This window comes from Colletotrichum fioriniae, assembly GCF_027942845.1.
Source record: "Colletotrichum fioriniae strain IMI 355084 chromosome Unknown scaffold_12, whole genome shotgun sequence".
In the NCBI taxonomy this organism is placed as follows: domain Eukaryota; kingdom Fungi; phylum Ascomycota; class Sordariomycetes; order Glomerellales; family Glomerellaceae; genus Colletotrichum; species Colletotrichum fioriniae.
The window spans coordinates 1047699-1073981 of record NW_027076848.1 but is presented as its reverse complement, the minus strand read 5'-3'; the positions used below and the strand labels follow the sequence as shown (position 1 = coordinate 1073981).

The 26283-nt window shown below is 50.0% G+C and overlaps 5 protein-coding genes across 5 annotated transcripts; 3 read left to right on the top strand and 2 right to left on the bottom strand.

Annotated features, from left to right (window-relative positions):
- Positions 1-2558: 2558 nt before the first annotated feature.
- On the top strand, positions 2559-4712 carry N0V96_009514 (uncharacterized protein; the record flags this gene model as incomplete). The annotated part of the gene is made up of 9 exons (XM_065758664.1): positions 2559-2708; positions 2765-2820; positions 2897-3024; positions 3102-3393; positions 3453-3551; positions 3601-3850; positions 3939-4095; positions 4164-4410; positions 4487-4712. The coding sequence occupies 9 exons, from the start codon at positions 2559-2561 to the stop codon at positions 4710-4712; spliced, it is 1605 nt and encodes a 534-aa protein (XP_065612729.1).
- A 4083-nt stretch (positions 4713-8795) lies between these two features.
- N0V96_009513 (uncharacterized protein) lies at positions 8796-10477 on the top strand (the record flags this gene model as incomplete). The annotated part of the gene is made up of 2 exons (XM_053190184.1): positions 8796-9827; positions 9956-10477. 2 exons carry the CDS (start codon positions 8796-8798, stop codon positions 10475-10477), a joined length of 1554 nt encoding a protein of 517 aa, XP_053052114.1.
- Positions 10478-11241: 764 nt separating this feature from the next.
- Positions 11242-12474, top strand: N0V96_009512 (uncharacterized protein; the record flags this gene model as incomplete). The annotated part of the gene is made up of 1 exon (XM_053190183.2): positions 11242-12474. The coding sequence occupies one exon, from the start codon at positions 11242-11244 to the stop codon at positions 12472-12474; it is 1233 nt and encodes a 410-aa protein (XP_053052113.1).
- Positions 12475-12984: 510 nt separating this feature from the next.
- On the bottom strand, positions 12985-13940 carry N0V96_009511 (uncharacterized protein; the record flags this gene model as incomplete). Its single annotated transcript, XM_065758663.1, has 3 exons — positions 12985-13265; positions 13342-13635; positions 13919-13940. 3 exons carry the CDS (start codon positions 13938-13940, stop codon positions 12985-12987), a joined length of 597 nt encoding a protein of 198 aa, XP_065612728.1.
- An 8124-nt stretch (positions 13941-22064) lies between these two features.
- N0V96_009510 (uncharacterized protein) lies at positions 22065-23140 on the bottom strand (the record flags this gene model as incomplete). The annotated part of the gene is made up of 3 exons (XM_053198293.1): positions 22065-22302; positions 22365-22783; positions 22883-23140. 3 exons carry the CDS (start codon positions 23138-23140, stop codon positions 22065-22067), a joined length of 915 nt encoding a protein of 304 aa, XP_053044186.1.
- Between the last annotated feature and the right edge of the window lie 3143 nt (positions 23141-26283).

The window sequence follows — 26283 nt, the reverse complement described above, 5'->3', positions numbered from 1 at the left end:
GGTCGCAGGCCCGGCTATTTCAGAATCAAATTCACAACGTTTTATCCAGCTATACGTTCGTATGATCATCTTGCGGGCTCAACTTCGCCCAATATTAGTCCAAAGTACAACCGACCACAACTTATCTGACAAAGGAGCGAGCATGATAAAAGAGCTGAGACAATCTATGAGAGATTGTACTCGTGGCCTATCCGATGTCGTGAAGAGCTTGAGCTCAGACACAGATAATGTCTTTTGGCCGTCTTGGACTCAGCTAATCTTTTCCTCAATTTGCTTCACTCAAATGACATTGGCCATCTCCTCACACAGTTATCAAGAAGCTTACGATTGGATCACTGATTTGCAGTCGACACGAAAGAGTCTTCGATCGAAAGTGATGTCCTTTTCGTTCCTTCGCCTGGGATTGCTGAGAATCGACGCTCTTTTTTGGCGAGGGCTTACCAACGTCTTTCATCTTGAGGGGCACATCGAAGCAGCATTCAAAGCAGCAGAAACCGTATGAATGCGTGTGCTTACTTGAGATCAGGCCTCTGGTGTCGCTTGTCCAATGCAATAAACTCATAGAACAATACATGTAAACTCCAACAATCTTTTCTATTTCCTGCATCTTGATTATCACTTCTCATGATGCACTTCCTTGAGTAGCTCAGCCGTGTCTTCAATGAAGTCAAAACTCTTAGGAAGGCCCCTTTCAGGATGGTTATAGTGAGCAAATGCATGAGGAACTCCTGTGTACCGTTTCATCGAAACCTCATTCCCTGCATCCCGGAGCAACTTCCCGTAGTATTCTCCCTCGTCTCTTTCCAAGTCAAACTCTGCAGTAATGATATGTGCAGGCGGCAAATCAGCAAAGTTTGGCGCCAGTACTGGTGTAAGCATCCAATTGTTGAGGAGTCGTGCTTGTTCATCTATATTCATGGAATCAGCGGAAGCTTCAAAAGCACAGTCCCGGTTTCCCTCACCAGCATCTTCTCCAAGCCAGTACTTCAAGAACCATTGTTCTCGGCCGAGAGGCCCCCAAGGCAGATCCTGATACAAACGAGCGCTCTCATATGGGCAATTTGACTTGTCAAGTTGCTTGATGCTTCTGTGACAGTATCTCATGTCTGTCGCTGGCACAATCATGAGATGCAACTTGATTGCTATAGCTTCATCTCTTGCGAGATGAGCAAGCACCGCTGACATCTGGCCACCTGCCGAGAGTCCGCCAAAAGAAACGCTTTTGGGGTCGATATTCAGAGCATCCGCGTTTTTGATGGCCTGTACCATTGTCAGTCAGCTTAAAAAATGGAAGACCCGACCCGACCCGACCCGACTTAGCACTGACCCATTTTACCGCATCCCAGCAGTCGCAGATGGCGGTTGGAAACTTGTACTCTGGTCCCATGCGGTAGTCTACATCGATGACTTTGATGTTGGACTTATTGCAAATGTGCCGACACCATGCAGCCTCGCTCTGAAGGCCGCCCAGCACCCATCCACCTGTGAGTGGTAATATGAGCAGAGTTCCACGAAACACAACTTGGATGTTTACTACCTCCATGGAAGTTGAGGTGCACAGGAAATGCCCCGGAGCCCTCGGGAGAGTATATCCGTACCGACACTTTTCCAATCGGTGTAGTTACTGGGACCTTGCGGTCTTCCACGTGAAAGACATTTGGGCCTAGGAGTTTGCTGTTTAGTACACCTCTCACGAGAGTTCTGCATTGGGAAGGCCCGAACCTTTGTAAGTTGGATAGGTAAAACTGTACTTGGCTGGATCTTTCCGGTAGTCTTCCAGCTCAACTTCATCCGCTCTGACCATCGATCCTCCGTGTTCATTCCATAGTTGAACCCATTGAGGGTCAATTCCAGGGTATTCGGTAGCAGAAAATTCAAGTCGACCAGCGGCTGGCTCTGGTGCTTGCTGCGAGTCTTTGACTCTCCTCGAAACTGTCATCCTTAACCAGAAGTCTGATTTTGCCCTCCAATGGACTTGAGAAAACAGATTTTGGCTCAAATGGCTTGACTTTGATGTTCCAACTCAGGTGAAATTCGAGAGAAAAACATTGAAGACGCTAGCACAGTAGCAACGATTCGCCCGTTATCTCACTTTCCGGCCTCTATCTCCGAACCGGAGGGCTAACTTTCATTCTCATTCCTATCCGCCGCCGACTTTACATTCCATTGGCGGCGTTCACTTGGCCGATCTTGGTGGAGACCACGGCCGGAGCCCCCATTTCGATCACGGTATTGAAGTTCATTGGCGGTGTTGTTCTCAAGTGTCGGCGATGATAGGCCAGAGAACGCCACCAATGAAAACTCCAGAAAATGGCCCAGCGTTATCTTTCATATCTGTTGATGCTTGTCCGTGTCCGGGGGACCCCGCTTTACCCTCCGCGCCGGATCGAGTCAAGGAACTAATAGCCAACCAAACTTGGAGCATCGAAGATCGGTATTGGACTGTCGGCCATGTATTTGACTCCAGAACATGACACCTCGTTGTATCATGCCGTTTTAATATCATTCACTATTACCTCTTTCAAATTCCCCAGTATGCATTGTTGCTGAAGCTTACGATGACCGACGTAAAGGACAGCATTACTAGCCCAGAAGATGCCCAAGTGCAACCCGATGGGCCTCTCAAGCTGCCTGCACAGCAATGGCAAGGTTTACGAAGAGTCCCGGATAAACTGCCAGCTGTCGCCCTGTTGATTCTAGTTGTGGAAGTACGTATCTGAATACCAGGGTTTCGGAGCGTAAAAGACCTAACAGAGGTTCTCAGCTTGGAGAGCGGTTCACATACTTCGGACTTAGCGGTCCAATTCAAAACTACATCAAGTGAGAACGACAAAAACCCAATATTCACCTAAAAAGCTGCATGATTCAAGGGTTGACTGATTCTTATAATCTAAAGCAATCCTTATGATCCTTCATCCGACTTACCTGGGGCCCTCGGCCGGGGTCAAGCGGTAGCGACAGCGTTGGGTAACTTCTTCAAGTTTTGGGCTTACGCATCCACCGTGATCGGAGCCATAATCGCAGGTACGTTGAGACTTGGCTTGCGATATCTCTTCCTAATTCTTGTTCCAAACGAAGACCGCTAACATCGAGAGTCGTAGACCAGTACCTTGGAAAGTTCAAGGCGATTCTTGCTGCCTGTGCTGTGTACATCGTCGGTCTCATCATCCTCGTCGCCACTTCAACACCTGCATCGATCACTAACGGCGCGGGATTTGGTGGTTTGATCGCAGCTATGATTACGATTGGCCTGGGCACTGGCGGTATCAAGGCCAACGTGACGCCGATGTGTGCGGAACAATACCAGAACTCACACCCAGTTGTTAAAACATTGAAGTCGGGCGAAGAAGTGTTAGTTGATCCTGAGCTCACAGTACAGAGACTCTTCATGTGGTAAGTCAATTTTCAGCGCCTGTTCGCTCAAAATTTCAAGGTCCTTAATACTCAAATAGGTTTTACTGGGTTGTCAACATCGGCGCATTGTCGCCATTGATCACTGTCAACGTCGAAGCACACCATTCGTTTTGGCTGGCGTACCTTATTCCACTTATGTAAGAGCCAGAACTTCCAACGAACAGAAGATATCACTGACAGTCACAGTGCCATCATCATTTCTGCCAGCATTTTCATCTCCGGGCAGAAGAATTATGTCAAAGTTCCTCCAGAGGGTTCTGCCATAATCGACGCTCTTCAGGTGACTCGCATCGCTATCAAGGAAAAGGGGTTTAGCAACGCGACCCCCTCGGCTTTGAGAGAGTCCGGACATGATGACAACTACGCATTCTCAAGTGAGGCCAGATATACTGATGGATATGTGATGGATGTTATGCGAGGCCTGAAGAGCTGCAAGGTGAGCCAACAGAAGCCCATCTTCCATCTTTCGTTTGAGTCTGCACAGTATTGCTTGCGTGAGGCTAATTCGTGCATTCGACTACCAGATGTTCTTGTTCTTCCCCCTCTATTTCATTTGCTGGATTCAGATCTGGAATAATCTTATTTCTCAAGCGGGCGAGATGGCCTTGCACGGGACTCCAAATGATCTGCTGCAAAATCTGGATCCCATCGCCTTGTGCATCTTCATCCCTTTCTTAGACGGTGGGTGATTGATTCCATGGTTTCCGATGATATGTGCTCACGGTATCGATACTGATAAACCCTCTTAGTGATTGTGTATCCCATGTTCCGCAAATACCGCATCGACTTCGATCCAGTCACCAGAATCTTCGTAGGCTTTCTCTTCGCCTCCATATCTATGGTTTACGCCAGCGTCTTGCAACATTACATTTACAACTCCCCGCCCAAAAGCATCCACGTTTGGATACAGGCTCCCGCTTACATACTCGTGGCGTTCTCCGAGGCGTTCATCATCGTCACCGGGCTGGAGCTAGCTTTCACCCAGGCCCCAAAGAAGTAAGCTTACCGGTGCCCTTTCTGGATTCAGGGGTCTAGATAAGACTACCTTGCTGACAACGTCATTTAACTTCAGTCTTCGTTCGGTTGTGTCCGCCCTTTTCTGGTTGACTATTGGCATAGCCGCCGCCATTTGCATTGCGCTTGCGCCTGTTTCGCAAGATCCTTACCTTGTTTGGATGTATGGTTCACTGGGCATTGTTGGTTTCGTGTCAGGGTGCGCTTTTTATGCATGCTTTTATCCTGGGCGCAACAGAAAAGCTTTAGAGCAAGAGGTCATCATCGATGGCACAGAGCTTTGAGTTGGTCGAGTTGAAGCACATTTGCAAGTTGGGACGTGGGCACATTGAGGTTGAGTTTGTTCAGATTTAATATTTACTGGATGAAAATAGAGAAATTGCTAAACCAGAACACCTGAGCCATGCAATCGACGACTGTTGCCCCAAAAATGGGATATCATTAAGTTTTGTATTGTGCCGTCATCCGAAACTCGGGATGCGGACCGTGCCGGACGCTTCCACCGTGACCTCGCTATTGTTATCACTGGCTCTTTTCTTAAATAAAGGCAGAGGTAGATATTGAATGGTATCGGTTGTGACACTCGGCGTGTTGGCCGGAGGATGGTAGGAAAGGAGTGTGGGCGAGAAGACACCGCTACTGGCTGTGCTTGCAACGCTTGTTTCGGAAATCGAGCTCGCTGTGGTGCTGGCGAAGCTCTTCCGATGGTTCATCTCTGGGTCGGGCTCGACTTGTTGGTGGCCGCGGATCCACTGAAGCCAATCCAGGATGGGAGTATGTAGGCCCTCCGGCATCGTGCTCTCGGGACTGTGAGAAGAAATGTTGGTACGCGACTTTGCTGACTTTGCTGACTTTTGAGATCCGGGAGTACGTATGATGGTCCTCCGGGCAACGTCTCTGCGGCCGTGCCAAAGCATAGATGACACGGTGCTTCGAGAAGCCCGAGATAGAGCGCGAGTGGGCGTCTTTGGTGTGCGGAATCCGGAGAAGACGCTAGGTGTTGAGTTGCCGCTGCGGGATGAACGAGTTGGCCATCTGAAGATGCGAATAGGTGATGGCTCTGGGATTGGAGGCGGCGGAGGGAAGCCAAAAGTCCCTGTGCCTGCGAGAGATTGAACGTATTGTTGTGCTTGAGCGTATGAGAAGGGAGATGCTGCATATGGGTTTGTTCTTGGGGTGTCCTGCGTTTGAGGTGACATCGGCGATTGGGAAGGAGGCTGGTATCCGGGTTCCGGGTGTTGAATGGTAAAATCATCTTCGTTGGAGACCGTACGATTCTCAGTCATTTCAGTGTAACTTTGGTCGACATGATCGCGGAAAGGCGAGGCCGGACCGTACTCGTTGCTAGGACTCTCGGGGGCGACGGCTTCATGAAGATGGCGGGCTGCTCTCCTTCTCCGACGATAGCACCAGAAGATCAAGAGGGAGAGTCCCATGAGCACCACAATGCCCACTGCGTATCAGTCAGTATCAACATTGGAAAGCTATGGAGCAAAGCTGCAGGGATACACTTACGCACGACTCCAGTGGCGACCAACGGTCCTTGGCTGCTTGATGATGATGTATTCTCGTAATTCGGCGACGGTGTTTGCGTAGCACTGGTCACGCCAGATCTTGTACTTGATGCGCTCCCCGCTCCAACCCCGGTCACACTTGTTCCTGTTGCCTGTGATGTGACCGCCTGGGATAACACTGGTGATGAAGCTGCATTCTCAGCTGCTGCTGGAACGGTCGTAGCAGCTGCAGCAGGTGTTGACGAAGCAGCAGCTGCAGCCTTTGAAGATGAACTTGAAGCTGCTGGAGGGTTTGCTGGTGCGGCTGATGTCGACGATGCCTGAGCTGCCTGCTGTGATGTCGTCGCTGCCGCTGCTGGTGCCTGAGCGACTGGTGTTGTCGCAGCTTGTTGCTGCTCCTGCTTCGTCGTCGCCGCCGGTGATGCAGCGGGTTGTTGTGCAGCTGGTGTTGTCGTCGCAGCCACAGGAGCAGCGGCAGCTTGTGTCGTCGCCGCTGCCGCTGGTGTACCCTCTGCCTGGACGTTCTCCTGAGTTGTCGTCGCCGGCGACGACAATACTTGACTAACGATGGCGCCGGGTGTGCCGAGGATATCTCCAATTAGGCCCCTGTTGAAAAGCTTCCCCGCGATTTTATACCACTGCCCGTGGATTCCTTGATCAACCATGGTGCATTATTATCCAGGTCCTGCTGTTTTGTTGTGTAGGTATTTACTAGTATGTTGTAAGGTCGTATGCTGATATGCGAATGTTTCTCCAAGCGACAGTCCGCAAACGCCCGCTTGAAGTCTCAAATGCTCCTGTCATGCAGCTGTGTAAGAAAGGCTAGAATTGAAAAAGAAGCACCTCAAACGAAGGTAGGCCCTGATCACGAACGAATGACTGAAGTGAGAGGGACGTGAAAACACAACAAGTAGGATCAGAACCCTCTCAGCCCGCAGACAATTGCGAGACTGAGGGTATTAGAGACAGCCACCCCTCGTCCCGTAGGCCGTAGGGAAGGGAGAGGTTCGAGGTCAATGCGGATATGAGGATTGCACTAGCTGTGATGAGGAGGTCCGAGCCTTGTCGTTCACTCGCCTCCTCTAGACTGAAAAGGGCACAGCTCCAAGTGTTCCCACGGTCAAAGCTACGGACTTTTACCCCATCACCCAGGAACGCTCCCGCCAGTTTCTTTTCTGCGGCTGGCGGGTAGGCGGCCTCGAAAGCTAGCGCAATCGGCTGCGAGACGCGGCGGCCTCTTATGATACAGCTAGCGGTTACATCGGAAGAGTGGCGTTTGTTGTTTGCTGAGGACGAGAGGCGCTAAGCGACGCCAACTGTCCATGCGGCTTTGGTGCCTATTCCCTTACGGGCTCGACAAAAGGTCTTCATTTGATAAGTCTGATGGAATTTCCACCTCCTTCAGACGTCTTGAGTCGGGAAAAGAGTTGAAAGGGGGTACGGGTAAATGATGTCTTGGAATCCAGAGACACGATCGACGCGTCTTGACCACCGTGTGGTGGTGCGTCCCGACGTTGAAGAAACTTGAAAGAGATTTGATATGCTTATGGTTGTTTCTGTCTCAGCTAAACCTTAAGCATACAAGATCCCGCTGCAAGGAGCAAAAAACATCCGTAATGTTGCATTCACATGTGCATCCATACGTCTTCCTGACTCCCCCCTGGACGCACAGATGATGCAACGCGGACATGGGAGTGTTCATCCCATCCGTGTCCGCACATCATCCCGTCTTCTCGCTCTTGGTGCTGACCACCCCAGGGCCTTAGCTTCTCCCGAGAAGTCTGAGGGTCCGGCCGCGACCCCTGTTAGTTATCGCGGTGACACAACATTTACTCTGACCTGACAGTACACCTGACAGACTGTCAAGGGCGGTAGGCGTGGCGTGCGGTGGGTTGTGAAGCGGAGCATATTCTGCCCTTGGAACCCCTCATGTGTCGATCGAGTCGCGCCTATCTGCAGTCTCTTTCTATGGGGCAGCCATCTTCTTAGTCTCAGAAAGGACTGTTTTGCGAACACATGGAGTCGCGAGATGGAATCAGTTTGACCATACGGAGTTTTTGGGCGATAAACTCCGCCGTGGTCCACATGAGACTGCTTTCTCAGCAACCTGACCTTACTCGTGGTTTCCTGTCTTTGGTGAGGTGGATTTGGGAAAGGCACGAGTGTCAATGCCGATGCCAACAGGTCTGACATTTATTCCCAAGCCTTGGCATTCTCGTTTCATGTCGTGTGTACTCCTGCTATGATGTGAATACGCCGCGTACCTAGTCATGTTCGACCTTTCGCCGTCGCTAGTGTATCTGTTGCGATGTTTTGCATAACACCAGCTCTCAAACTATCTACCAATGCAATCACAATCGCGTATAGCAACTTCGAGCATTGCCAATTGATCAGAAACAGTTGAGATCTAAGGAAATATTCCCACAAGATCGATAAGATTGGCAGGGCCCTGTAGACGTCCTTTCGTTGAAGATTGTCTTTGACATCAGCAACGTATGAATTTCGGCAATTTTTGATTGTATAGTCGAACTGGCAACAGTCCAGCTTTCCTACCTCATACTTAGCACCATGTTCTTTGCGGTAGATCATCTCCAATTTGTCTCCGATGCTGCTTGAGACTTGATTTTCCAGCAATAAAATGATGGAACCATGCTGGACAGCGTAAGCAGAGCGTTACACGCATATGCGTGCCGTTACTCATTCCAACACCTATGAGCCAATGAGATTGCTCTCATTTGCGAAAGGGCAGGATGAGTGCGGCGGTCAAGTCATCAATAATTGGGTATATAACAGTGTGCGATTCTTCGATATGCGGTGAACCAGGCTTACTTTGAGTTATCTCTGATTCTCAAAATGGCGATCTCGATACTTGCACTAAGTGTTGCTGGCGCACTTCTCGTGTACTTCCTACTACGCCCTCGCCTCCAGACCTCCAAGCCCAACATCAACTTTCCTCCAGGGCCTCCTACTATACCATTTCTCGGCAACCTTCACCAAATACCGTTGACGAAACCATTTATCCAGTTCGCATCATGGAGCCGCACGTACGGATCGCACGGCCTGGTCGGCCTGTCACTCGGACCCAGCAACAAAGCCGTCGTCCTCAACACCTGGCAATCCGTGCGCGATCTCCTCGACCAGCGCGGGGCCGTCTACTCGTCCCGACCGTACGTGCCTATCGTGGAGTACGTGCTACCCCCACCCGGTGACATCCATCTTGTCTTTTTGCGGTATGGGCCTAAATGGAGGAAGGAGAGGAAGACGATCACGGACTTCCTGAAGGACGAAAAGGTTGACAAGCTCTTGCTGATACAAGACGCTGAATCATCACAAATGATGCATGAGCTGTTGTGTAAGCCTGCTCATTACCACGACCATATTTTGCGGTACTTTGGCGCCATCATCATGTCAAGCGTCTTCGGCACCCGCGGAAAGGATTTCAGCGATGAGGGCAAGATTAAGAAGTTCTTTGAATGTCAAGCGGAGTGGGCAGGCATGCTGGATCAGGGTGCTGTCCCCCCCATCGATGTAGTGCCATTCTTGCGATACGTGCCGGACTTCCTGACGCCCTGGCAAGGTTGGAAGCTAAGAGCGGCAGACCTCAAGTTGAAGCAGAACGAATTGTATCACGACCTGTTCGAGGAAGCTAAAGTACGCATCAGTCAGGGGAAGGCTGAAGACAGCTTCGTGGCAGGACTCTTGCGAGATAACGAAAAAGAAGGCTATAGCGATCTCGAGTTGGAGTACATCGCTGGCTTTTTGATGGAAGGAGGCTCGGACACAACTGCCGGTGCTTTTGAGACATTTGTATTGGCAATGGCTGCGCATCCGGTTATCCAGAAAAGAGCTCAAGCAGAGGTCGATGCAGTATTTGTCGAGAGTGGTGTACGTACTAAACTTCTAACTGCAGAAAATTTGCCTTATATCAAGGCTTGTTTCCTAGAGGTCAGTTTCTCTTGCAATTTCTTTCCTTTGACTATGTACGCCTGTCGACAATCTAACTCGCTCTGAAGACTCTCAGGTGGCGACCAGGGTTTCCCATGGCTATTCCTCACGCAACAACTCGCGACGACGTTTACAAGGGCTACAACATCCCCGCTGAGACTACAATTCTCATGAATATCTGGGCCATCAACCATGATTCGGATGAGTTCGAGGATCCGGACACTTTCGAACCGGAGCGATTCATGAAGAATCCACTGGGTGTCAAGAGTCGCGATCAAAAATCCGAGGCGGCAGATGAAGATCAATCTCGCCGGCCTACTTACAGCTTCGGGGCCGGAAGAAGGATTTGTGCCGGTCAGCGCATGGCTGAGAACAGCATGTTGATGACCATGTCCAAGCTCCTTTGGTGCTTTGACATCGTACCGGGGGATACGCTGCCGGATACTTCGATGCAGACTGCTTTCAAAGACGCGATCCTGACTGGGCCAAAGGCTTTTGATGTCAGCTTCAAAGTGCGTGGCGAGGGTCGGCAGAAGCATCTTGTTGAGGAATGGGTCAAGGCAGACGCATGGCTGAAGAGGTTTGAGTAGCTAGACTGAAGAATTCCAACGGGTTGTTGTTGGTGTTCATGCCGAAAGAAAGTTGCTGGGTTTGCCATTGACTTTCGATGGCGTGGAACTCCGCCGAAGGCAGAGGACCTTGATGGGTTATGGAATTTTCGATCGAAGCGAAGTCTAATTCCGGTCCGCAGAGTAAAGTGCGCAAAGAAGCTAGACTCGCTCTAAATTGAGGGCATCGACTGATTTACGAGGGCCCTAGGGACGTGTTTTTCCTCTTGAGAGGATAATATACGATTGCAGCTGTTTTCATCCTAAAGACAAAAGACGACCGTGGAGAAACCTCTTTTCTTTTCTTGTCCACTGAACATTAGCATCGCTTTAGGTTGGGGATCCAAATGCCATGTCTCATTATAGTTTGCGGAGGTGTGGAGGCCCAGACCAACCCCATGCCGACTATCGCCGGTTCCGGCATTCCACACATGGCTTGTGGCCCGACCACGCTTCTTGCCGCATTTCCCATTAGAATTCCATCCAGATCTGGCTATTTCCCATAGAACCGGATGCCACGTTTTCGTATGTCTCGGCGCCACGAGCCTTTCAGACATTCAGCTGAGCCTCAGCTACGGCATAGCTGAGGGGCATAATCTAAATGCGATTTCAAGGTTTTTGAGAGAGATTACTACGCTTGAAGGTTCGCAGATCGAATCTCGTTAAATACCGGCGTGGGCCTCGCAGTATCAGCATCTAGTTCTCCCTCCATCAATCTCATCGTCTCCATCAACCTCATCATGAAAATGCACTTCTCTACCTCTCTAGCCATCTCGGCCTTGTTGGAGTTGGCCGCAGCGGCAACATGCCCCGCGTCAGGACCCCCAGTATACCCCAGGGCCACGGAAAATAACACCGCCTTCATCCCCTTCATCAACAAGTTCCCTGACATCAACACCACGCCCTCACTTACGTTCACGGTCATGACCAAAGACTTGGAGACGCTTAACAGGAAGGCGGTGAACATCAAGTCTGCTGGCATGGACACCGGTTCCACCGGCGTCATGATCGGTGCCGGCGTTCTCGGTTTTGACGAAAAAACACCGTTCGACAAATCCAAGCCCGGAAACGAATATCTGTCTTCGAGCGGTAGACTGTGGCAAGGCTACTGGGTCGATGCGAACCTCACTTTCCCTGCAATGGTAGATGAGCGCACAATCGGCGAAGACGTCGTTGCCTCCGTTCCTATCCTGATCGTCACCGAAGCCAGTATCTGCCGCGCATGGAAGACCCAGGGCTCCTGCACGGAAGCTCAGAAGTCTAACATCACAATGTACCCCAAGGATATCCACTACATGGGTGTCGGCTTCGGTAGATGGAGCAGCGAGCAGCCCGATGCCCTGCCTGATAAGGTGTCCTTGATCAACATCGCGTCTATCGGCGGTCGACCTGTGAAGAGTACGATTCACCAGGGCTATGTTCTGGGCAAAGATGGCGTCGAGGTCGGTCTCACGAGCGAGAACACCGAAGGATTCTGCAAGACGCAGCTCGACGTCCGATCCGGATCCAACTCCACCATCGACTGGAACATGGTGAACATGGCAATCAAAGTTAACGACTCGCCCTACGACCATGGCCCGGCCCTTTTCGATACTGGTATTCCCCAGGCGTTCCTTCGAGTTAATAAAGACGTCAGATCACACTTCAAGAATGTCACCTCCAAGGCTATCAAGACACATCCTCAGGTTGCTGCCAAGGGAACCGTCGTGGTGGTTCACATTCCCAACGAAAAGAACCCGATTGCGACCTACAACGTCACTGCCCAGGGTGCGGGTAAGCCCAACCCTGCGACAATGCAGCCCTCGGGATTCGTTCTGGAGGATCCACCCGTGGCACCCAACGTGCCCTTCATCAACACTGGCAGGATGTTCTACAACGGCTTCGACGCCCTCTTCGATTCCGCTTGTGGCTGGTTTGGATTGGCGGAGCTCGAAGAGACTAGCGCGAAGAGAGTTAAGAGGGCTACTTGCCCGTCCTAAGGTTGAGCAAGAGGCGTCTTGAGTTAGGTTGTTAGAGCAATGTCTGAGCTAGGTTTTCAACACAAAGTAGTAATTAATTCCAATGAAGAATTTTTCAAGTTGCAATTTCTTCTAGCAATGAAGTTGTGCAAAGCTCTTTATGCCGTCCAAGCGGAAGCCCCAGATCTGCCACTTCATATCAAATGAACGGGGTAGTACGCTTGGCCAATTGTTGACTAGTTACGCCGCGGCTACGATCATCCACGCACGGGGATGATATTCGTGAAACTACACCCTTCAACCAATCAGGACCTCAAGGGGCCGATAATCAACGCCCTTCATCATCATCAAACTCCGTCCGAGGGTTCCTAGGACTACCTTTCAGCAATTCCAAGCCTTCTGGAAAATCCCTGATTCTTCCGTCATCGTCCCACAGAGCAGCGAGTACCTGGCGCTGCCCCTTCCACGGCTTGCGGGAGTGCATCACGGCGTAGTTCTGTGAGAAGCGCCTCTCGTGTCAGCCACATCGTGCTAGCGTCCCAAATTCCATAGGCAGATACTCACATCAAGAAGTACCAGATCTCCCTTCTGCCACTCGATATCTACGGCACCCTTTTCCGCGAGTTTCAGCAGCAGGTCCAAGTCCTCAACATCGATGGGTGTGCCGTCGCCGTATGTCGGGGGAGGATGGTAGGATCCGTCATCGCCGCGGAAGGGAAGTCGTGTCGCACCATGATGGCGACTACGACCCCAGGCGGAGGTAACATTGCCAAAGAATACAGTTGTCCCTGTAGGATCGTGGATGCGAACGGCTTCGCCATTGTGTCAGTCTGTGGCCGGGTGAGGCTTCGAACCTAGGATCCACGGAAGGATTTCTACTCAACTTACCGGGCACAATGTGCGTTACGCTCAGGCTACCATCGTCGTGCCACTCGAATCGGTTGCTGTGGCGTCGAACTTCAGCCTCGATCTTGCTCCGGGCCGTGGCTTCGTCATCTTCGTCCCTGACCTCCTGGCCATAAGCGCCACGAACGCTCGTCCCAGTGTTGGAGACGAGCGGCTTGGTTGTGTAACGATAGACGTATTTTACACCCTTGTTCAGAAGATTCGAGAGAAACTGAGGATTGAGACGTGACAATTCATGAGCAATGTAGATAGCCGAGGTGATGGGTGTGGCGCCGCCTGCCTCATGGTTAGTACCAAGGTTCACGTGCATACTACTTAGCTAGGTATGCTATTATTCAGAGCATACCGGATTCTGGAATTTGGAGTGCACTGAAAGTTAGCCACGATGGGTTGATTGTTGACCAACCATATTCACTATGAGGCCAAATTGGCAATTCTGGCGGACTACTTCACGTCAGTCCAACTAATTTCATGAAAGTCGAATGACAAGACAGCGCCTTGCTCTCGGGTACTTGCACAGAGATCAAAATTGGAGGTCATTTGCATATTAGCTACTTACCCCTCGTTTGCTGTCTTGACATTAGGAGCCAGGATGGTCCGCAGTGGCGGACGTCCAACCTCTACATGAGGACGAAAGCCAAATGCGTGGGCGACTTTGCTATAGTCATGGGGCGTCTCTATCGGGAGGCCACGGATAAGAATCGCTCCTCCATGTTCTTTGATCAGGCCGCTCAGATTCCCAGATTGGGTGAAATCCTGGATGGCATCAATGCTTTCCGAGAGACCAAGGGCCTGGCTTGCTTTAAGCCCGAGAGGAAAGCTTGCCGACCACGGCAGCCCAAACTTAGCGGTGTCTTGTTGACCGGGAACTTCGAAAGCCTCAAAAGGCGGCGAAGCCGACGCGTTATGAACTTGAGATTCTTGTTCTGGCCCCCCAACAGAGGTTTTGGGGGTTTGGTCTACTGCAATCGCGGCCATGGTAGATGGTCGACTCGAGTCAATATTGGGGTCTTCAAGAAAGATGTAAGTTGGAAACGAGAGGAAAGATGATAGCTCTGGCATGTCATACACTCTTCTGCGGAAGCGTATTCTTAAGCGTTGCTCTCGAGTCTCGATGACCTTGTGGAAATCTTCGGTTACTTAAATCTAGTTGGAGACTAGTCCCGCATGACGTGATGAGAGCTCCCCGGCATCATGATGTTGGTGCAGAGCCGATAGCGGTGGGTAATCCACAACAGCACAAACCGTTTTCCAATTCCGGATGATCACAATGCATTGAGCCAGGCATAAGGGCTAGGAAGACTTGCCATAATGATACCAGTTCAACTCTACCTGCTTAAAAGAACTTGCAGATTTCACGTGCCTTTCGCTTTAAAGTTATCAGAGAGATGAACATGAAGTTCACAATATTACTTGAGGTGAACGTCCGCCCATCGACAACTTCTTCGGCCATGTGAGATTAAAGATACCCATGTAAAGCACAAATGCGTTGAAAACAATCCTCTGTGATTGGCCTTTACTTCAACTTCGTTCGGAAATACTGAGCGGGAACAACGGAGTACAACTACGCCATCGCGTATCGGCATGTCGTGATCAATTAGGTACACCTAAGCTCCTCAACTATAGACTTCAGATCTGTGGGGTTTTATCTAGTGCTAAAATTGGGGCAGCTTTATAACAAAATGTACGTCTACGTAATTACTACACCAATACAGAACATGTTCTGATCTAGACCGTTGGAATGGTCTATGTTGAGCCATAGTTCGATCTATCAAGACACTACCTTACTATCATCACTGCGAGTATGTGCGAACGTCTGTACATGGACTCGGGAATACTCGAGATTAACAGCCTCGCCAATGTGACTCAAGCATGAGGAAAGTTTCCAGAGAATCCGAATAAATGTCGAGACCTCTCGAACGATGTCTGTTGCCGAAACCAAAAGCCAAAAAGGAGTCGATACTCTGCTATGCTTCTAGCCTCTAGGATGACTGAACTTAAGGAACGTCTTTATTCCTGGCAGTACATATACGTTGACTCAACCGAGAGTCAGAGAATGCAATCATATTGTGCATATGCCGAAAATCTCCAAAAAAGACATGAATAATCCGCACAATGTCTTCTGTAGCCTCATGATTAGTAATTGGAAGCTCACTGAAGACTCCATGTAGCTCATGGCATGTATGGATAGTAATCATGATCATAGAGAACGAGAATAGGCCACTTGGCATGACACCGAAACCCTGCATCGGGCCTCACGGGACTTAACTACGGCCGCTGAGATGGACGACTCAGGTCTAAGACTCGGTTTCGCTTTCCGGTACGAGACCGTGGACTCCGACACTGATGGGGCAGTGAAATACATTACAGCTCGGAAGCCATGGTTTGCAAAAAACTCTAATCATGCCAAAGCTCAAACCAACTCATTCATACGCCCAGAATAGAGTTAAAGTAGTACTGATTGACTGTTTACTTTAGATTAAGTCGACGATGAGGCCCCATTCACATTCCCCTTTGACATTTGAGTAGCCGCGTATGAAAGTGGGGAGATATAAGTTTACATAATTTGGTCGGTATATAAGCCATTAGATGCCCACCTTCCAAAGTACATGTGATCCTATTTTTCCCAAGTCAAGTAACCAAGATCCGTCTATTACACCTTACAATCTATTAAACTCGCCCAGCATGCGCTTCAATGTCATCTCCGTCGCCGTGACCGCCCTGGCCTTCTTCTCGCAACAGGCCTTGGCACAAGAGGCTTGCCAGAGCACGGCAGACTGCATTCAAAACTGCGGTGGCTTTGCGGACAAGCTGTGCCGGTGAGTCGTCCACTCGATGTTCTTGGCAACACATTGGCAACCTGAGCTAACCAATCTTCTCCCCAAAGTCTCCCCGGCAATATTTGCGAATGTGTTCCGTACTAGACGTCAAAATATTCCGACGGAAGAACCAAACTCAGATAGCATAGCTCTGAGATTTTGATGCCAGAATCAAGGAACTTAAGGATATTATGTAGTAAGCGTATCCAGCGTATTTGACGCATTTAGAAAGGTTCTTAGAGGGCCTGCACATCGATCCTTCATGTTGACATTACATCAATCTAAATCTACCATTTATCAATCATCTGCAGGCTTATAGCATGTTGAAAATCTCAGATAATACTGACAGCAATTGGTAAATATGACGGGAATGTTGTGTTCGTTGTAAAGTGCCTGTGGGCTGCTGAATCACTTAGAACCTCCTCGCTGTATTGCATCTCATACTCACAATGGAGCAGGATAAGTGGCAATCTTCGGGTAAGCTCAGATTGATTCACGTGCCTGATTTACTGCCGAAGGTTCCCCACGAAAGGCTGTTGTGCTCGTTGCGCTGCGTGCCTGCATGGGTATCACGATGCCCTTATTCCAGCACATACGACCATACCCATTGGAAAATTCGGGATCCCGTCCGCTCTCCCATAGACAAGCCAATGAGGGCCGGATTAGTAGTTGGGTCGGTGACGACCAGCGAATACCTGGTGTTGTATGTTTTTGATTTTGTTTTGTGTTGATCGGTGTTTGTGGCTCCGCTGGAGGCTGGGTGGACGTGTGGGTCTTTCGTCTTTAAAGTCCTTGTGAACTCCATTAACTTTAGACTGCTTCGATAGTCGCATTTCATTCTTCTCATTTGGTAATTTAAATGCCTTAGCCCATAGGAATATTAGATAATATTCTGCGTCGTTGAACGTAGAGAGGCTGGCGTTGCGGCTTGCTATATTAATAGCGAAAACGTAATAACACCTAAATCAAGCAGCTTACTGAGAACTTTGAAGCTCTGAAAGTAAAAGGGAAAGAGTTGGACTTGAGATAAGAAAAGAAAGAAAGAAACCATAAGCACGCTTCAAAAGCATACTTCTCGCATCTCCCCAAGGTGTAGCGAGTATGTAGCGAATGGTTCTTGAACGCATTCGCCGAGGAAGGCTAGCTATGAATGATCAACTATGGTGGTTATCGACAGTGAGTGTTATACCGCATTCTTACCTACTTTATGACCCAAAGCGCATATTATTAGAGAATCATAGAGAATCACCATAGTCTCGGCGATAGGTTTCACTACACATTGCAGCTTCTAAAGGGCGAACGTCTGCCCTATCATCCCGTCTATCGTTGACCCAAGCTCCCGACCTCTCACCAATTCAACCCAACAACAAGCTCCGACGGAGAAAATAGGAGACGGTGCTGACTCCACTCTATCGAAGAATGTCTCGGGCCAGGCCCCATGTCGTCCTGCTCTCGTCTCCACCAGACAAGGTCGCCCGTCGGCCCGACCCTTTAGAGTGCTCCCCTATTCACAATGCGTGAGGCCATGATGATCAAGAGGGGAGCCGAGGGATCACTCTGCCACTGGGCTCGAACCCCGTCTTAATTCCTTTTTCTCCAAGTTGAGTTCTGTCGCCCTTCACCGTATAAGAAATACGACGGGTAATCTCACGCTTTTTTCCATCGGCATACGACGATCATAAACATCCACTTTAGTCACCATAGCCTGAGACACGTTGCGTATATGCGACCCTATTATCGTAGGTGCAGAAGTACCCAATGTGTCAATGTGTTGGGCAAATGCTGATCGAAGCGGGCGAGGTGGGATGTGCCCACAAACATGGCAAACCAGACCCTGCACGACTCTCTGCGCGTCTGTGTACATGTACGCAAAGCATGCTTCAACGAGCAAGGCGTAGGTCTAGCCTCTGTCAGCCCGTCTCGCTACTTGGAACCTGCAGGTGAGAATGGAGCAGTCCAGTCATCACGGGTTTACGGAATCATTAACGGACACAAACGCTAACATGCAGTTCACTGTTGCTCTTTACTTCTTGAACTCCGAGTGAGGGGGCGACATGAGCGTCGTGTGGAGAATTCGGGAAATCTTACCTATTTACGTGTATGGGAGAGAAGTTTTTGATTCTTCTTGCATAATGGAAGCTTAGCTCGGATTGGCTCCCAAACGAAACATAATCGCTGCGGCAGGTCTCTTCAGGCCGAGATTTATAAAGCCAGCTCCCACCACGAGAGCCAGATGACATGATAGCGAGACTCACCAGCCGATTCCCGATTTCACTTTAAACCTACAACAGATTCTATCAAATCTGCCAACTCTTCAGTCGTTAACTATCCAACCCTTCCTTCCCCCTTTGAACAAGGCCCATGGCGACCGGAGCTGCCAGTACCTCCACGCCAGCCCTAGTTGGCTGGACCGCGGGCCCAGAAACCCGCGGCACGCTTACACTTGTCTGGAGCTGCGTGATCACAATCTTCGCCTGCACGTGGACTGTGCTTCACCTCAACGTACCCGCGCGAGATGAGGATTGGTTTCCAGTATTGCTACGGAAAGTGAAGTGGATGGCTATCAATATCCTTTTCCCGGAGTTCATTTTTGCAAAAGGCGTTTGCGATCTGCGACTTGCGCTTGAGGAACTTCGCGAATTTGATGAGAACGAACAAGCAAGGAAACTTGACAATAAACATCTTCTCTCCGAATGGACAGTGATCAGTAAAGATGATTCGTTTACATATATATACAATTGGGCCTGGGAGTTCCAGTACCCTCCATGGGCGCAGTGGCTATATCATCTACTTCGACTCACGCCTCCGCGTCAGACCCCCAATCAAAAGCCCTCTCCGACGTGGATTTCAACATTTGTTCCCTTCTTCCGTTCCAAGGCCAAATCGTCTGAAACACGAATCGATACTGAGGCCCAAGATCATCCTTATGCCTACAATCTTGAGCTTGCAACCATAGCAACTTCTCCGTCCAACCCGGCAGATATCACGAGCGTTCAACAAGACCGGCATGGCACCTTGTTAAGAGCTTCGCCATTAGCTTCTTCGATAGCTTCTTCGAAAGCACGCGAAGAACTTAGTGGACCTCAACGACGAGAAGAAGTCAGGCATTATCGACCTACAAATGTTCAGAAATGGACCGTTGTACACTCTTATTACGCCCAGATGGGTGGAATCAGGTACCAAAGGCAGGGCAAGAGGCACACTAATTGGTACTGTTTGACGGCATCCATGCTGACGGCACGATATTCGTTCATTTGCGACAAGAAACGAAATCTTTTCGATCGCCTTGTCCTAGAGGAACAAGACATCAAAGATAAGAGCAAGTCAGATTGGTTTTTGAAAGGAATCGCTGTTGCTCAGGTCTCATGGCTCATTCTGAGTGTGATTGTCCGCGGCATTCTACATCTTCCGATTACTCAGCTTGAAATTGCAACAATATCATTTGCTGTTATGGCTGTCCTTAGCTATATGGTCAACTGGTGGAAACCAAAAGACATTTCCCGAGCCACATCTCTTTCACTGCCAGCTTGGGGTACTACCCCGAACCCGGGAGACCAACCAGCGGCCTATGCACAATCATTCATTTCTCGCCTTTGGTCGCCAACAAGACGCGCAATGAAGCTGACACACTCAATGATCAGCTACTTAGAGTTCCGAACGACCTCGTATGCATGAAGGGCGAAAGTCCTCTTTTATTTATCCTTATGGCTTTCTCTTCCCTTGGCTTTGGCGGTTTACATTGCCTGGCGTGGAACTTTGAGTTTCCTTCCCCAGCGGAGCTACTTTGTTGGAGGGTTGCGAGTCTTATCTCAGCCGCGTTACCTACAATTACCTTGGCAACCAGCCTTATTCTCCATTTCCTGGCCACTAACTACACCGACTCCCGGCTCGTATCGATGTTTCTTCGTAAGCTCAAGCCATTGAACGGGCTTGAGCTTGAGCCAGACTTTTGGAGATGCATAGAGAATCCTCATTGGAAACAGTGGGGGCGGGACGCGCAACTCTTCCTTGCAAGAAACCCGACAGGATTGAGAAATTGGGACAAGGAACCATCGGCCGAGACAATTGAGAACTACAGAAGCTTCGAGCCTGAGCAGCTTTACCCTTGGAATTTCCCAACAGCTTTGGTCGATTTCTCAAAAATCTGGCGAGAAGCTCGGGGAGTGACTCCATCTGCAGCCCGCATCCTCCTGGACGGATGGGTTTGGAATGGCGACTGGATGGAGCGGATATCTCGAGAGGGGCCTGAGGAGGTCAGCTTTTGGCAAGATTATGAGAACTATATCAGGAGAACACATGACATTCACGACCCGGAGACAGCTGATCATGGCTGGATTGCCTTCATATTACGAGCTTACAGCGAGACGAAAGAAGAAGGTCATTGGTGGCACGAGCTTAGTGGGTTGCTCAATAAGGCCTCGCTTATTCTCACACTTGTCAGTGGTGTCATCTATACAGTTGCCCGCTTGACCATCCTCATTCTTCTATTCACCTGCTTAAGGGAAACACCAGTTGATGTATATAGGGTAACACCGTAGGTTAACTTCCTACCGAATATCTCTTGAGTATAGTACAATACTCTAGGAAGGCATGCCGGCGTAAAGGATACCTGACCATACAAGCAACCTCAGCTCTTAAATCAAAAAGAAAATAACGGGGCAATAATACGCACTTTCATCTTTTAACGAAAATGTTGTCTAAGCCCAGTGTCGTATATAATCATTTGTTAAGAATCTAGGTCCCTATATCTACAATCTAAAGTGAAAAAATGAATGTTATACCCCAGTATTTATTATTAAAGCTTGGGTCTACTTCATAGAACCCTTGAATTTCTGTGCTCTCGTTCGGTCCAGCGTTGACTAGCTTAACCCAACCTCCCGCCCTTTTCCGAGTTAAACCCAACGACGAGCTCTAAAGGAGGTATCATAAGACGGTGCTAACTCTACTCTACCGAAGAACGTCTTGGTTCCATGTCGCCTTAGTCTTGTGCCGGCCGGGCAAGGTCGCCTGGCAGAAACGGAACCCGAGGCCCGATCGTTACGCAGAGATCTGACTCTGCTGAACTTAGAAAGCTTGGACGTCTCATGGCCCTGCGAGAATGGATCCCCTTCTGGTGGTGTGAGTATGATGAGACGACATTCCGCTCATGCCCGAGAAGCACGAGCCATACGTCTCAAGTGACATGCGCAGCAGATAGCTCAGTTTTCTCTATGGCTCAACTCTCTCAGTAGCGTTATCCCATTGGGTTTCCTTTGTTGCCACTCATTTCTGTACCTAGCTCCAGCTTCCCTCACTCTTGATCTGAAGCAAATCGAGGCTTTTATTCACTTTGCTGGGGAAACTTCGGCGTTTAGAGGTGCCAAAGTCAGTACCGGGGAACGCGCGCACAGGTTTTGTCCGTGTTTCTAACGGTTCCTATTGGCCGTGGTTGAATATGATTAGCCGTCGTCCAAACCAAGTCTCCGAAGCACATGCCATCCTGGACCGGGGCGACGCAACGGACTTCGGACGTGGAGGTGGCCTGCCCATCAGCGTATCATGGATGCACTCAAGTCTACCTTTACCGGGTGACGGCATCATGTAGCAGTCGTGTTATCATCATGAGTCTTTCCGAGTTTTTATCATAAATCTGAGTCTGTCTTCCAGGCTCATTGTATCGCGTGAAGAGGCAACGACATACGGCGGCAGGACGATGTGCAAATGAACGAGCACTTCTCACAGATATTTAGAGGTATGCATAGCAGAAACCTTTCTCTTCAGAAGAATATAAAGCCGCCACAAAGTCAACTTTGCGAAGACCGTACTAATAATAAAGAGAAATAGCCTTCAATCCGTAACCACCTCGTCGTCGCACCTTGTCTTTTTGATCCTCTAGTGATGTTCGATTTAGGGAGAGAGGGAGATGCAGCCGGCGGAGCTGTCCTCCTGGAAGATGCCACCGTAGATGATACCCTCGTTGATGCCAGTGGGCTGGTCACCGCTCTTGGTGATGTCGGAGCCACCGTTGACGGGCTTCTTGAGCATACCGAAGTGGTACTGGCCCTGGCCGGCGATGTTGTTGGTGACAGCGGCGCCAGTGGACTTGAGAGCGGAGTTGCCCTGGGAGTAGAAGACCTCGGTGGTGCTGAAAGCCATGTTAGCAACGAGACCTAACAATTAAATGCGTGAGTTGAGAGGGGAACATACTTCTTGGTGAAGTCGAGCTTGATGGCAAAGTTGTGGAAGACACCGGCAGTGAACTTGGTCTTGAAGAGCTCGGGGACGGGGCTGGAGTTAACGTTGCCGAAGAGCTGGAGGGTATCGGGGTCGGCAGTGTTCTGGCCGAGGATGGTACCGGTCTTGAGGACGACCTGGTTGGTGCTAAAGTCGGCGCTCTCGAGGAAAACGAGCTGGTACTCGTGAGACAGGTTCAGGGGGCGCTGGGCATCCTTCTGGAGGGAGAAGTGCAGGGTCTTGATGCCCTGGGTCGAGGCATCCTTGCCATCGTTGCTGAGGGGCAACATCTCGGCGCGGCGGAAGCCGACCTGGACATTGGTCTCGCTAGGGGCGAAGATGGACTTGTCGTTGATGGTGACCTCGAAGGGCTGGGTGGAGTTGACGTCGAACTGGAGGAACGGGTGTTAGGTCAAAAGCACAATGCGTAGAAGACAATCCGGGGTACCCAATCGGGTTCCAGACTGCTTTGCTTTCAGGTTATAACGTACCAGAGAGTTGCCGCCGGGGAGCTGGACAATCTCGCTGAACTTCAGGCCCTTGCCGAACACGTTGGCGGTGTTGAAGGGGCTGGAGGTGCTGTCAAAGTCGGCAGCCTTGAAGGTCTTCGGGATGCGGCCATCGAACTGGAGGGCGCACTGGGCCTTGGCACCGGGCGAAACGGCGCCGGTGTTGTTCTTGGGGGTGGTGCCGTCGCAAGCGGCCGCGGCGGCGGCGACGAGTGAGAGAAAGATGGTAGAAGCGAACATTGTTCCTAGGCCGGCTACGAGCGGGTGTGTTGTTTGTAAAAAAGAGTGTGGTGATTTTGGAAAATAAAGCGTCCAGATGAGACGAACAGGAAAAGAATGTGAAAGGAACGTGAAAAAGATGATCTACAGAAACTCAGAGTCCGAGCAAGAAGGGCTTCAAGTTAAGACGGTGGGAACAGTTGACCATTTGTATGCCCACCACGGTCCCACGAATTGACCAGCATCGTCTGATCTGATCTGCTCTGCTCCTGTGTGTCTGGCACGCGATTCCGAGATTTGGCTTTGGGTTTCGACATCCCGCAGTGGCTACCTCCCTTCCAGCTCTCCGCCCACCGTTTAGCGCTGCCCCTTACTCTCCAGAAACTTTTGAATGCTGTCTGGGATTGAATGGGGTTCACTTGCAAGTTCCGTGTCATGCCCCCTTGGCATCTGTAACTCGGCGCGCCTCGTCAGCCTGAACCGTGCTGTTGGGTAAACTTGCAGTGGTTTGGTGCTCCGTAGCAGTAGCCCTTTTCTCCCGTATGAAGAGAGAGACAAGGTTGCACCCCGTCAGAACCCAAATAGAGTTTCCCGCTGATTCAGTTTCGGAACCACCGCCCCGTTCGGGGTTGTGCACGGAGCTCAAGTCGGCCAGCCTGGGGAGAAGACTGGGAGAGAACTTGCAGCGAACAAATCCGGCGGCGGAGGTCTGCTGGCGCGAGTCGTGTTAGATTGCCAGTGTCTGGTTTCCACGAAGAGCCTCGCTGAAAGTCTTGAAAACTCCGGACCTCCCGGCATCAACTGGGCACCGAATTCCTCCCGCCACGTGGAGTTGCAAAGCCGCAATATATCGATGCCCCTGATATTAAGGGGATATTGGTACCAAGACAAAGTCTCTGCGCCCGGATTCGTTGGCTAAAGAGCATCATCGTTGCGTTCGTAGATCATTGCTTGCGCAATCTGGTGATGGGGTTCTCAATGGGGTCTGAGGTTCCGCACGATGCCATCCGGTCACAGTCCGGATAGTTCAGGCGGAGTTTTATGACGAGATGGAACAAAGTCTGTCTCCCAGTGGGCAGTTGCAAATACTAAGTATAAACTGTTCCATGTGCAACTCCGCGACTGACGAACCTCAAACTTGGCTCAGAGCCCTGATACGCAGATCCCCTCTGCATCTCGAACGTTGTCAACAAGCACTCAAGAAAGTGTCCGGAGATGCCCACGAAACGTTCTCTCCGGAGAAAGGAAAACACGAAAAAAGTTGGCCAATGGATTAAAGTCGGCGCATGCGCAGGCACAAAAACTCTCCCACTCTTTTCGCAAAGCCGAGCCGGCGGGAGGGGAACCCACAATCATATATTCAATGTTTCCAATATCCGCCAGTGGTTATTAACAGTGAAACTCTATATCGCCAAGGCTACTCTGAGACGCCCTAACAAGGCGACGATATCACCCTTCTGGCGACCCGACAACCGAAAACGTTCTAGAATGGGTCAGAAGAGCTGCCAAACTTGGTCTCGGAGATCGAGCTACTGTGCTTTTTTCCCACGTCGGCGGGAACGTCAGATAAACAATGTCTTCAGCCCGCAAACTAGCGATTCCCGCGGGTTATAGAACGCCGCCGGGAACACTTACACGGCCACTAACGCCTGTGGATACAGTGGAGTTTGACAGAGGCAGTGGCACTTGATTTGAGACAGGGTTGCGCGCGCTCAATTATTCTGCCTTGGCATGGTGCGTATTTCCGCTTAGTCAGTGCAACTCACTCTGTAATTCAACTCTTTCTGCCGAGATGTCTACTGAACTGCTTTGGAGAACTGCTACATGCGACGAACATCTCGTTTGAGGCTCGCTTTGATCGCTCTCGATATTAGCCGGCACCATATTCAGATTGCAGTGCAGCGTTATGAGACGAACAAATTTATCTGATTGTGCAGCGTAATCGTATTTCTGCCCACGTTCGTGAGTCGTGGCCCGTCTCTCCAGAAGCTTTGGTCTAAAAGAAATGGGGACATCTTGGAAGAAGCGTTCGCAGGATCCACATGCGTGAAGGATCGATAGCCAGAAATCCTACTGATGATCTCCCGACGAGGCCCGAAGCTACCACGCCGCAATGAAATCCGTGCATTTGAAGAGCCTGTCTATATAACAGCAGGTGCTTGTAACATAGTACCTGCCCAGTTGACTATCATCAGTCCGTTCTAGCTACTGTTTCGAAGGCTCAGTTCTTGAAGCCCAATGCCCCGGGCCATGTACAAATCTAGGACTGCGATGATGAATTCGCAGTGTTGGCTAGAGCTGAGAGCTGGAACGAACATAGAAAGAGCTAGAAGGATGGACCTCAACTCTAAACACTTTCTCAGGCTTCCATGAGTGGTCATTGGAGTCCTTCGGCCTTTAGGAGACTGACCAAGCTGCTCGGCATCTAGATACATTCAAGCTGAGTCCCGCAGCCTGACAAGCCGAAAGACGACAGCCCCATGACATCGGCAACATGCATGTATGGTTCTCCAGGAACTCCATATTGAGGCAAAGGCCACCATCATCATAGCAAATTTACGTACTTCCGAAGGAGAATTCACACTTATAACCCATCTTCGAAGCAGCTTATCCCGTGACCAACCCTTTAGCCCAGGGAAGCATGTCATCCTAGCGCACGCCTAGCTTAAACGTCAACCCAGTCCATCCAAGAAAGCAAGTGCACCCTCTAACACCATCTGTCTATTATCAAGAATACCTGATACAAATATACAACTCCATCTTTGCCAATCATAGCATCAGGGCAGAGCACGTATAACAGACGCAGGAGAAAGAGTATCGAAACTAAAAGGTATAGGTAAAGAAGGCCAAAAGAGTCTTGTACTGAATCGATGCATCGCGGAGCAGTATATCATGCGTGGTGTTGTCAGGTGTTAAGACTTATGACCATCAGCCTAATTAGATGCTCGTGATGGTGGCCTAGGAGCAAAGCTCGGAAGACTCGACACTGGTGGCAAATGCAGCAAGAAGACACATAACAAAGAGGTGAAGAGATGTATGCTAACACCAATTGATATTTATTGAGTACTTTTCTTAGAGACTTGAGAGTTCCTCATACATGCCATGAACTGCTTACACGTAGCATCGAACATACTATTGAATAAACACAAACGAACACGGACAGT